General features: G+C 42.1%; 1 protein-coding gene across 2 annotated transcripts in view; it reads left to right on the top strand.

Annotated features, from left to right (window-relative positions):
• Crk (CRK proto-oncogene, adaptor protein) overlaps positions 1-11,913 on the top strand; it is a 27,405-nt gene extending 15,492 nt beyond the window's left edge. Inside the window, exon 3 of one of the 2 annotated variants that reach the window (XM_041664075.1) lies at positions 8,318-11,913. In XM_041664075.1, the coding sequence (XP_041520009.1) occupies positions 8,318-8,455 (138 nt within the window). In that variant the 3' untranslated portion in view covers positions 8,456-11,913. The remainder of the gene's footprint in view (positions 1-8,317) is intronic. The other variant, XM_041664076.1, reaches the window with a different exon arrangement.
• The last annotated feature ends 1,471 nt before the right edge of the window (positions 11,914-13,384 follow it).

Raw genomic sequence — 13,384 nt, 5'->3', positions numbered from 1 at the left:
ACTTTACATGTGAGATTAGAGGACAACTTGGGAGTCAGTTCTCTTCCACCATGTGCCCACTACAGGGGTACACTCCGAGACTAAACTCATTGTCCATACCTTGGTGTTTTTGAGACTGGGTCTTATGGAGCCCACACTGTTCTCCAGTTCCTTATGTAGTTGAAGATGGCCTTGATCCTGATCTTCCTGCCTTTGTCTTCAAGTGCTGACACCATGCTTGCCTGGACAGTGGATGGTGTTTTTGATTTGTTTCGTTTTGGTTTTTAGAGACAGAATTTCTCTGTGTAGCCCTGACTGTCCTGGAACTTGTTCTGTAGAACTCACAGAGATCCGCCTGCCTCTGCTTCCCAAGTGCTGGGATTAAAAGCGTGCGCCACCACTGCTCAGCCCTGGATAGTTATGTTTATTTATCATTACGTTAAGCTTCCACAACCCAACTTTATAAACATGATATCTTTCAAAATACACCCATAGCATAACCTTTTGTCAAAGCTGTGTACTTCCTCTAGCCTAGAGACTTTTTTTTTAAACAAAAGGTTTATTTATTTAGTATACAATGGGGTTTTGCCTGCAAGTATGTCTGTATAAGGCTGTCAGCTCCCCTGGAACTGGTACGGTTCCTTTGGACAGTTGTGAATGATCATGTGGGTGCTGGGAATTGACCTAGGGCCGTTTGGAAGAGCAGCCAGTGTTCTTAACCACTGAGCCATCTCTCCATTTTCACCTAGTAATTCAATACAGATGAAGTATTACTGCATTTCCCTCAACAGCTTAAAATACTTTCTGACACTCCTGTGTGGTTTGTGCCATGTGTCTAACACTACAGTTAGGGGGCTTTAGGTTTCATTTATAATACTAATCTTTATAAAAAAAATTGTAGTATGGGGATTTGAACCCAGGCCTCTTGTGGTCTCTACCACTGTGATACACCCACTGACCAGGATTGTTTAGCTTTTTTGGGGGGCGGGCAGGGGTTTGCTTGTTTGTTTTTGAGACAGGGTCTCATTTTATAGCCCTGGCTTGGAACTCACTGAACCAACCTGGTTTTAAACTCACAGAGATCTCCCTGCCTCTCTCTCCCAAATTCTGGGATTAAAGGTATGCATAACCACCATGCCCGACTCCCAGCTTTGGTGTTTTCAATGGTACTAGAGATTAAATTAAGGCTGTGCATGCTAGGAAAGTTTATTTATTAATGAACTATATCTCTAGCCTTTTCTTTTTGAGGCAGGAATTCATATTTGTAGCCCAGACTTGTTTCAAAGTCAAGGCAATCCTGCCTCAGCCTTCCAAGGACTAGAATTACAGGTATGAGATACTATACCTGGTTTTCAGCCCCTTTTGATTTTATTTATTTAGACATTATCTATGTAGCTTTGGCATGGAATTCACTATGAAGACCAGGCTGGCCTCAAACTCAGATTTGTTCACTTCCCGAGTATCAGGATTAAAGGTGTACACCATCAAACTTAATCTCTCCTTCCACCTTTACTTGACTTACAGAAATTGAACGCAAGTTTTATGATTTTGAAGCAAGCTTTCTTATCGTCTTGCTAGCTCACTAGTAGCATTATGGGAACATACCAGGCTACACTTGTCTTGTTTATAACTATCTTTTGGTTACAATGGCTGAGTAGAGTGCTTCTGAATAGAGACCATGTAGACGCCAAACCCCTGCAGAAGGGGAAAGAGAGAGCTGACTCCACAGAGCTGTCCTCTAGCTTCTGAAGCAGACACAAAGACACAATGACAGAAAAACTGTTCACAAAACAGCAAGCTGGATTTGATTAAGAAGCAGCGATTTGCAGACTCCTGCCTTAAAGTGCTATAATTTCCTTAGCTTTCTCCCCAGACAAATCTTAAACTGTTTCTTTGCCTTTGTTATTTTAAAGAAATGTTTTGGACAGGCCTGGGGAGGTGGCTCTGTTTTTGAATGCCTAGAACCTACGTAGAGAGTGAGGAGCAACAGCATGTTACTTTAATTCCAGTAACTGGATGAGGCAGACACAGGATCCCTATAGTTCACTGGACAGCTAGGCCTTATCAAATTGGTGAGCTCAGGTTCAGTGAAAAACACTGTCTCAAAATATATTATGGGAATGGTGAAATAATTCTGCAGGTAAGGATGCTTGCCATCAAAGTCTGAGATCTGAGTTCCATCCTGGAAACCCATGGTAGGAAGAGACGGGACTCTACAAGTTGTCTCTGACCTCCATGTGTGTGCTATGGAGTAAAGGCTCGCTCGCGCATGTGCGCGCACACACACACACACACAAGCAAATGTAAAGAGCTAATTTTAAAATACACCTCATGAAGAATGACAGGAAAACACCTGCTGTGAACCTCTGGGCTCCCTGGCATACAGGAGGCCATTGTTTCCCTGGCCTTCTGTCCCTGTTTGGGGCTCACTGGAGTCCTGGAGGTCTGGATCAGAGGAGTGCTAGGTATTGTTGCTGTCTTTCCTGTTAGGTAATAGGAACAAAACCTAGAAAAGCATTCACTTGGGAAGTACCCATAATCCCTAATAGCCACGTATTTAGTGAATTTCAGAATTTAATGCCATTTTGGCTCCAGTTTCTTTTTCATTATTGCTAAAACTTGCTGGTGAGGATAGCTGGGTGTTCTATTGTTCCTGGACCACTCTAGGTTTGAATATGTCTTCACTAGGGTCACAGCTGACTTTGGCTGTACAGAGCCAGGAAACAAACCAGTTTGTTAAGTTCCCTGGGAGCCAATAACCCTATTCAGTCCCCTTTATGGATCACTCACTGCTTCATCTTCAGGCTTGCTCTTGAGGATGTTACAGGATCAGTCAGGAGAATAAAGACCAGATGGAGCAACGGTGGTAAAAGAATCATTGGAGCTTGTAACATTCAGAATCGTCAAGGTCAAGACCCTGTCTCAAGCTCCTTCCTACTGTACCCTCTCACCCCAAGAGCAAAGGGAAAAAGAAAAAGAAGCAAAGCTGACCTTGTGAGGCTAGGAAGGAATACTGTGTTCAAGGCTAGTTAAGAATAATACATAGGGGCTGGAGAGATGGCTCAGTGGTTAAGAGCACTGTCTGCTCTTCCAGAGGTCCTGAGTTCAATTCCCAGCAACCACATGGTGGCTCACAACCATCTGTACTGAGATCTGGTGTCCTCTCCTGGGAAGCATACATTGGAAGGAATGTTGTATACATAATAAATAAATAAATCTTTAAAAAAAAAAAGAATAATACATAGCTAGTAAGTACCAGAGCAGCTAGGACTATATAGTGAGATGGTATCTCAAGGAGAAAAAAAGTCATTAGAACTTTCATGTGTACACACCCATTTTTCTGGTACTTGGGAGTTAGAAAAAGTCATCTTCAACTAAGTTTTTGAGAGTCTTGATAATACATGTTAAGATATTTTCTTTATTTCTTGTTTGTCTTTGTGGTTAATGTTGAAGAGTCTCACTGTAAGCCAGATTAGTTTTGAGTCTCCTGGCTCAGCCTTCAGCATTCTAAGATTATATGTGCTGCACTATGTACCCTAACTGGCCTTTTGTTTTCTATTTATGCTCATTTTAAATTTGAAATAATGGGCTGGAGAGATGGCTCAGTGGTTTTGTTGTTGTTTTTGGTTTTTTGAGACACGGTTTCTCTGTGGCTTTGGAGCCTGTCCTGGAACTAGCTCTGTAGACCAGGTTGGTCCCGAACTCACAGAGATCTGCCTGCCTCTGCCTCCCGAGTGCTGGGATTAAAGGCATGCGCCACCAGGCTTTTTTTTTTTTTTGGAGATGGCTCAGTGGTTAAGAGCACTGGATGTTCTTTTAGAGGGCCTGAGTTCAATTCCCAGCACCCACATGGCAGCTCTCAACTGTTCGTAATTCTAGCTCCAGGAGATCCAACACTCTCACACATGCAGGCAAAACATCAATGCACATGAAATAAAAATAAATTTTAAAAAGATATTTGGAATGGCCAGGTAGTGCTTGCACTCGGGAGGGAGAGGCAAATTGAGTTCCAGGACAGTCAGAGCTGCAAGACAGAGAAATACTGTCTCGAAAAACAAAATTGAAATGAGTAATGTTATAACTGCCGCAGTCTTTACATTCAAAGGAAAGATACAAAGATATTTTAAGGTTGTGACATTTGAGCTGTCATGGCTCGTCTTTAATCACTGTACTCTAGAGTTAGGAGGCAGAGGCAGGAGTATCTCTTGAGTTCAAGATCAGCGTGGTCTACAGAGTGAGTTCTAGGACAGCCAGGGCTACTCAGAGGAACCCTGTCTTGAAAAAAAAACAAGAAAAGATTGTAACATTTTACTATGGGTTATAGCATCTATCCATAATTCTAATATCCAGCAGGCAGATAGAGGAAGATAATTGGAAATTTAGCCTGGTCAATATTGGAAGTAATGGGCCAACCAAGAATCCATAGTGAGCCGGGCGGTGGTGGCGCACGCCTTTAATCCCAGCACTCGGGAGGCAGAGGCAGGCGCATCTCTGTGAGTTCAAGACCAGCCTGGTCTACAAGAGCTAGTTCCAGGACAGGCTCCACAACCACAGAGAAACCCTGTCTTGAAAAACCAAAAAAAAAAAAAAAAAAAAAAAAAAAAGAATCCATAGTGAGAGTTTGTCTCAATAAAGAAAAAAACATTTAAAAACATTTATCATTTCTGAGGCAGATACTTTTATTCTACTGGCTTTGTGGCACTTTCCCAGCACTTGGGAGGAGCAGAAGCCGGAGGATTTCTGAGAGTTGGAAGCCAGCCTTGTCTCTGTATTGAGTTATAAACTGTCAAGGGTTATACAGTAAGATTCTATCTCAAATTAACAGACAAAAATTAAGTAGAATAGCTCAAAAGCTAGACATGATGCTGCACACATGAAATCCCAGCACTTCGGAGGTGAGAGGGTCTGGGCAGAAGGAGCAGCAGCAGTTCATTCTCTGCTGGGTGAGTGTGAAGTCAGCCTGAGCTACTTGACTAGCTCTGAAAACCAAATAAACCTCCCTCTTTTGTCTGACTTTCTAAAACCCCAAGAATTGATTTTGATGCTGTTCTTTTCCCCAAACTGTTGGAAACCCGTCTGATGTGGCTTTGCCGGGAGCTCTTGCCCTTTAAGTTTAGTTGTGTTGTGTTTTCTTTTGCTCTTGTCCCGGCCTCAAGAGCCCTGAAGCACTTTGAGCATTTCAGGAGGATGATCTGGGGCACTAAGGGTTATTTTAATAATTGTCTGTTTGATTAGCCCAGCTGACCACTTAAAAATTATAGTCAGTGCTGGGGATGATGGCACACACCTTTAATCCCAGCACTTGGGGGCAGAGTCAGGCACTTCTCTGAGTTTGAGGCCAGCCCAGTCTGCAAAATGAGTTCTGAGACAGCCACAGCTATTATACAGAAAAACCTATCTTGGGGGGGGGGGGGATATGTTTTATGATCCTTTCATTGATGTTTGTATTTCCCTTTATCACCTGATGTTTTGGTGGTATTTGATTTAAGAGTAAGATAGTTTTTCTCCAGTCTCCTTCGTAGGGTGGAATCAAGAGAATCTCTTTCTCTCTAAAATAGACATAGCTCATACATTTAAGTCCAGCATTTAAGTGACAGAGGCAGGCAGCTCTCTGTGAATTTGAGACCAGCCAGGACTACATAGTGAGAAGACCCTGTTTCGAAACAAAATAAAACAACCCCACAGAAAAAAGAGAAAAAAAAAGATGGCTCTGTTGATGACTTTATTTTGTACAAAGATTTGGTGTATGATGTACATACAGTTCTGTCCTATAGTGACATCTGGTCCTGTAGGAACTCCCCATTTCTCTTTAAAAGAGAAAAGGCCTGATAACAGATGGGGTGATATAACACCTAGGAAAGGGATAAAATCATTTGGTAACATACAGAACTTAAATATGTTGGTTAGCGAGTTTACAGATATGGACACTTGTATGATGATCATGTATGTCAACAATTTAAACATTTCCAGCATTTCAGAATGCTCTGTGTCTATTGTCTAGGGCCTTATGTATGCTGTGTGCATATCATATCATGGAGGTGCACGCTAGCCTTTACTAGCCTTTTATTAGCAAGTTAAATTTTACTTTGATGTCTTGGGTCCTTGAATACTGTATGAAAAAGTCTGTGGTTGTTAGAGGCAGTCGGATGTCAGGATCTTTGAGCTGGACAGTTGCTAGCAGTGAATTGAATCCTAGTGGACTGGAGGATCTAGGCCTGGATGCAGGGTTGGTCTGTCCTCCCTTGCCTTTGCACAGGTAGCCACAGCCCTCCTGGCACTGGCAGTTGGAGCTGCGCGCGCTCCTCTTCTCTTCTCTTCTCTTCTCTTCTCTTCTCTTCTCTTCTCTTCTCTTCTCTTCTCTTCTCTTCTCCTCTCCTCTCCTCCTCCTCCTCCTCCTCCTCCTCCTCCTCTCCTCTCCTCTCCTCTCCTCTCTCTCTCTCTCTCTCTCTCTCTCTCTCTCTCTCTATTATGTATATAGTATTCTGATTGCTTGTATGCCTGCAGGCCAGAAGAGGGCACCAGACCTCATTGCATATGGTTGTGAGCCACCATGTGGTTGCTGGGAATTGAACTCAGGACCTTTGGAAGAGCAGGCAATGCTCTTAACTGCTGAGCCATCTCTCCAGCCTCTGCTCTCTTTTTTTACCCTTTATATCTTACCTCTTATTTCCATTACTCCCCTCTGGCCTGTTTTGCTTTTCTGCTATTCAAACAACCACATCAGGCTTTTGTGGTTTTCACATTTTTCCTTGGGAAATTACAGACCAACCAGTAAGCAAGAGTTTTTCCCTGTGAGTGAGGTCAGACTGGTTCCATAGGAGACCCTGGACCATCCCATGAGTTCGCTTTGCTCAGTAACTCCTAGAGACGTTCTTGGGGAGTCCTTGAAGCCTCATACAGCAGAGCTTCAAAGTTCCTGATCTAAGCCAGCACAGTGCGCATTGGCGTCATGTAACTGAATTCAGATCATTGACTGTGAATATCATGATTGTCCTAATCCTCCACTTTATCTATAAAATAAAAAAAAAATGTTTGTATCATGGAGGGTTATTGAGAATTAGAAATTAACATCTAATTAATTAAAATACCCTCTGTACCATAAAATATACTCAAAAGACACGAACAGTGTAAAAACTCAAGTGGCAAACAAACAGTGGTCATCGTCTTTTTATTTGGGGTCTTTTCGTTGTGTTTTATGTTTTGTTGTTGCTACATTTTCTCTTTGGAGACAGGGCTCTTGTAGCCCAGCATGTGCCTCACATTTCCTTTTGGCTGAGGCTGGCTTTAAACTCCTCACCTTCCTACTTCTGTGTCCCAAGTGCTAGGGTTACAGCGTGCACCACCATGCTGTTTAGTGCTTTGCCTCAGTGAATATATTTATCAAACTGACCATGTCTTAAGTTCACAGCAAGGCAAAGGTATATCTTGTTAAAATTTTATATTTGATTTTATAAGGGACATTTTGTAAATAGAGTGATAGTTGACTGACTGGTTATAGCTATAGTAGTTAGTGGGTTTTTGGGATTTTTTGTTTGTTTGTTTGTAGCTTTGGAGCCTGTCCTGGAACTAGCTCTTGTAGACCAGGCTGGCCTCGAACTCAGAGACCCGCCTGCCTCTGCCTCCTCCCAAGTACTGGGATTAAAGGCGTGCGCTACCACTGCCCAGCCCTGGCTTTTTTTTTTTTTTTTGTCCCCAGTTGAACATGCTCCATTTTAAGGAGCAGAAAGTCAGCTAGTACTGGTTGGAGAGGTGACATTTGCCAGGAACTTAGAAGATGTGGCGTTTTGGTCTGTACCTTCTCTAGGTAAAGACTTGGCCTTGGCTGAAAAACAAAGGAGCACTTCATTTTCTAGGTCCAAATTCAGTGTGCTTGCTGTGGTTGCCTGCTGCTATGCAAGCAATGGCAGCCACAATATGTGAGAGAGAGTTGTTCTAAGGTAGGGTTTGGGGCATGCTACCACATAAAGATCTAGGCATTATCCCTTAAGCCAGATCTGGTGAGGTGGGGTGGGAGTGGGGGTTGCTGAGAATAGTAGAAAAGGAGTAAGTAGCTCATCTAGACATGTCAAGGTTCACAGGGAGGATCATTGCCTAGGATCAATTTTCCTTTCTGTATTCTCAGTGTCTTTTTCCACTGCTAACAACACTCCTTCGTTTTGCCTGCATTAACCACAAGTAACCAGTGTGGTGGCTGGGGCTGGGGAGGTAGTGAGTAGCTGTCTCTGTAACATCAGCCCTAGAGCAATCACATGGGCAGGGGATGCCTAACAGAGAATGGAGATTTTCAGCTTGCGCTCTTAACTGGAAATAAAGTGCTCTCCTTATTCTCGTCCTGCAGGTCGGTGAGCTGGTAAAGGTTACGAAGATTAATGTGAGTGGTCAGTGGGAAGGGGAGTGTAATGGCAAACGAGGTCACTTCCCATTCACACATGTCCGTCTGCTGGATCAACAGAATCCTGATGAGGACTTCAGCTGAGTATAGCTCAACAGTTTGCTGACAGATGGGAACAATCTGTTTCCCCCCCCAATTGCCATCTATACAATTTTCTTACAGGTGTCAAAAGCAGTCTAGTTTATATAAGCATTCTGTTACCTGTGATCTTTTTTAAGACTGAATTACTCCATTCTTACTCGTATTTACCATATTCAGGGTACGAAACTGGAGGGCTTGTGTGGTTAACTTCTGAATTGGCAATTTTAGGTGGTAGTGGCCATGCCTGTATGAGAAGAGGGAAAATCTTTGTCTCCTTTCCCTTGGGCAGTATAGATCAACCTGTGGAAAACTGATGGTCAGGAAAAGAATGTTACACACTGCTTACCCTGATTTCTTCAGCGGTTCTGTTTTCATTCTGAAACCATGCTATCAAATGGCAGCAGACTGTTCCCTCCCACTGCCATGCACTGTGTGAATATTACCCAGTGGGATTGCATTTGCATTTATGGACCATGACCATTGTATGACTCATTCTGACATTTCAAATCCTGAGGATTCTGAGAACACTACTAGAGGCATTTGTCTTCCTTCCCAGTCAATGCTTCACACTTTTTCTTGGATTCTTTCCTTGTTATTCTCTTCCCCTGTACCTGCAAGTGGCCTGATTCTTAGGATAATGAGTATTCTTCATTCCAGTTGAGAAGCAGGATGTGCAGAGCACTTTATTCAGTGCATAGCTTTAAGCCAGTATTGGATTCACTCAGTGGATAAACTCCCAGCTCTCTGCCTTCCCCCAAGGGGGCATCATAGGTTCACACTGCTACCACAGCTACGAGACTCCTTGCTGATGGGATGGATCCGGCAGGGCCATTTCTCCTGATTGCTAGTATCCTAATGGGATACTTAGAGTTCTCAGATTCTACTTGGAGTGGAAGGACCAATCACTTACGGTATCCTGTTGAAGGTATCAGGGGCCAAACTCTGCCCTCTGCATCATGTGCAAGTTGTATAAAAGGCAGATTAGAATTCTATGCATTCGGGGTAGGATTAGTACTTTGAAAACTGTGCCAGTCATAAATTACTTATGTATCATTTTACATGGCCAAAATAGTTCTTGAAGTACATTACATTATAAATTGTCTTCATTTGGGTTTTCTTTTGTCCAGATTTAGTTTATACGCTCTTTAAAATATAGAATGATTTATGTGGGGTCAGATGCTCCAAAGAATAGGCCTATGAGGCCACAGATGATTTAGGGTTTCTTTAGACTATAACATGAGACTTTTGGGCGATAAAGGCACTTGCTGGTCTCTGGTGTGGTATGACCAATAGAAACACCTTATACTTTGCTTTGAACCTCATTTTAGAAAAATAATACACCTTCTTAGTTGTCCTGTATAGATTAATATGATGAATTTACATCCTTTGAACACATACCAAATCATGGTATTGCAGTGACTAGCATGTTGCTTAGCACGTGTGTAGAAATTTTGTGTGAAAGAATGAGCAGAGTACAGAAATTTATTACATCCCCAGGGACACCAGCTGGTATAGGATTGCATACATTACCACAGGCAAACTAATCAGTTGATGCTGATTTTAATACATTTTTACCTCCCTCTAAGGTAAATGCTTGATAAAGACATTAATAGTTTTGGAGATGTTGGCACAGTGCTAAGTACATAGTAGGTGCTCGATGTTGAGTGGGCAGATTTGCAGTATGTTACATATTCCACCTGACTAACTTGGTTCAGCTTTCAGTTAGTATAGATACTGTAAATTCCAATGGACATTAAATCTTGTTTTCCTAAGCCAGGCATTAGTCCCTTTAGTCCCAGCACTCAGGAGGCAGAGGCTGGTGGGTCTCTTGAGTTTGAGGCCAGCCTCAAACTACAGAGCTAATTCCAGGACAGACAGGGTTCCCAAATGAGATCTTGTCTCAAAAGCCAAATGAAATAATTAAAAAAAAAAAAACTCTCTGAAATTATGGCATCTAAAATACTTGTAGAAAATCCTTGTCACAACTGATTTGAATGTATTTTCTTTTGCCTTTGCCTTTGATGCTGGCTTGTTCTATCTCTTCATTATGTGTGGTGTTGATGGGATACACAGCTCTACGTGGATCAGAACTCCTCGGTGATTAGTTGTTCAGAGCCATTACATGAAGTTTGGTTGGATTTGGCTGGGTATAGCAGTTATTGGACCTCAAGAGATCAAAGGACTTCTTACAAATATCTTCCAAAAATAGCAAGTGCGAGAATCCTAGTCAAGTGCATATGTCCATTGTCCCAGAGCAAAGTAACCTGAAATTGGCTGCTATGTTTTATATAATCACTTCTGCAAGAGCCCAGTTTTGGATACTAATATTTGACATGGTTAATTCTTATTAATTTGTTGGAATTGTTTATTAATAATGCGAATAGATAATTTTAATTTTCCACGAGTAACATTTCACTATTAATGGTTTGAAGTGGGTGATAAGCAAACCGATTTGAAATAAAATATGAACATGTGCCATTGTATTATAACACTATACACTTTCTTGACAGTTAAATTTTAAAAAATGTTTTTTTTTTTTGTAGCATGTATTGTATATGTTTATAGTATATGTAGTAAATAAAAGTATGGCCAAATGTTTGGCTTGGTGATCTTTTGGAGAAAATAATCTTGGAATATTTGTCACAGAAGAGTGAAACCTTTATGTTTTAAAGAGTTGAAGGTGTGTCTCAATTGCCCATCAGTAGTCACATAAACTGTTATATACATGGTGGGTGCTTAAAGATGGGGCTAATCCTTGGGTCTGCTGTGGGATCTCTAGAAAGTATGGCACTACTGTGAGGGCAACGTAAAAGCAGTCACCTGTGAAATCTAAAAGAAGCAGCTTGTAAACAACACCAGACTCAGCTGGAAAAGGGTTCTTGTGAGTGTAAGAAGATGACAATGTGTAGGAACTCTGTAGACTTATACAGCTGGTCTTTAGAATGTTAGTGTAGGTGCTCTATTCATTTCCCCTTTTTAATGTAAGTAGCAGGTACTCAGGGAAGGTTCTAAAGGTAACAACAACAGCAAAAAGTAGATTGTACATTTCTGTATAATCTACCCATCCTTCTCCAAAGTGTGTGCCCCAAATTGACATCATTTACTCTAGGATTGGGAGCTATAGTTTGATGGTGCTGTGGCATGTCCTCATCATCTCAGCACTTCCCAGGCCGTGGAATTATTTGAACACAGGAATTCGAGGTCAGCCTGAATCAACTTAGCAAAACCTGTCTACTAAATACCTAGCAGACAAATTTTATATATTGCTTATAATATACTATGCCTTAGACTCAAAACAGCACCACATAGTTGCTGCTGTGGACTTCGGAGTATCTCAGTGTAGAACTAAAGCAGTTTCCTCCGGTGGGATCTAACTTTGGCATTTACAAGCTTAACAGCAAGGTGATTAAGTGTATTTCAACTTTTGATCAAATAAACTGTCCAACTTTTGTTTTACTATGTTGAATGTTGGGTTCCTTTACATAGTGTCAGAGTGTTCACACAGCCCATGTTTAGTTGCTCAGGGAACCTCAGATATTTTCTCATAAATGTGGAGAGAGGTTGGCTGCATAGAAAATGGGGAAAGAGGCCCAGATGTAGGAGTAGGAACTGAAGGAGCTCTGCCCTACTCCCCCTGTAAAGAAATTAAACTTTGGCCAGTCTCCCCCCTCCCCCACTAACACAGACACACACACACACCTTTACTTTGGGTTCCAACTTAAATGTAGCTGCCTTGGAGATGTTCTCAAACCCCCAAGTAAGTCCTGTTACCTTCATGGTGCTCCTTTCAAATGATGCTTTATGAGTTTTGAGGCCGGGTTTCTTTGTGTAGCCATGGCAGTCCTAGAACTTGCTTTGTAGACCAACCTGGCTTTGAACTCACAGAAATCCTGCCTCTGCCTCCTGGGATTAAAGACTTGTGCCACCACCATCCAGTTACCATTTTTGTGATTGTTTAGCTCAACTGTATGAACTCCAGCAAGGCAAGAGAAATGTCTGCTTCTTCCATTTTCAGAGCCTAGCTCAGAGCTTGGCTCCCAGGAGTCAACTTGCTGAGGGCTCATTGGACCTCAGAGGAAGAGTGGATGCCCAGCGTGAATGAGGCTTTGACTTCAGCCCCCAGCGCCCCAATCCCATAAAAGTGTGGAGTGTTTTCTTCAGGATATGGGGAGAATGTGGATGGAAGGTCACTTTCTGTCCTTTGCAGAAATACAAAATGTTCTCCCAGCCTTTGTGTGTCCCTTTCCATACAAGGGAAGGTCATCTTGTCACTTGATAATTATATTAAACACATAATGATTCTTTACTGATTTGTATCTTTTTTCTTTTAAAGTTTTTGTGTGTGTGTGTGTGTGTGTGTGTATACAGTGTTCTGTCTGCATGTATTCCTGCAGGCCAGAAGAGGGCACCGGATCTCATTATAGATGGTTGTAGGCCACCATGTAGTTGCTGGAAATTGAACTTGGGATCTCTAAAAGAACAGCCAGTGATCTTAACCTGTGAGCCAAGAGATTATGAACATATAACAAGGTTATGTTCAGTGTGCTTTGTTCTAAAATACTATATGGAAATTGCTTAATACATTGAAAATATTCAGGGCTGGAGAGATTGCACCGTAGTTAGTTAACGTCACTGCTGCTCTCGTGGAGAACTTAGTTTCAGTTCTGGCATCTATGTAGCAGCTCAGAACTAGAACTCCAGTTACCGGGCACCTAATGCCCTCTTCTGGCTCCCTCAGGCAACAGACACATGTGCTGCACAGGCTTACATACATGCGATATCTCTTCTGTTATCATTTAGATCTTTTGGTATTTTTCAGTATTGTAGATTCTGAAGGTAGCAGCTCAGAAAGTAACAACGTAGGATCCTAGTGAATCCCATCTATGTGTGATAGCTGTGGGTGTGACCATATCCTAATGCTAAGGTGAGTTG

This window comes from Microtus oregoni, unplaced genomic scaffold, assembly GCF_018167655.1.
Source record: "Microtus oregoni isolate MIOR12 unplaced genomic scaffold, Mior012 000015F_ref0000493, whole genome shotgun sequence".
NCBI lineage: Eukaryota > Metazoa > Chordata > Mammalia > Rodentia > Cricetidae > Microtus > Microtus oregoni.
Note: the sequence above shows the minus strand (reverse complement) of the source record. Positions and strands in the feature narration are given on the sequence as shown.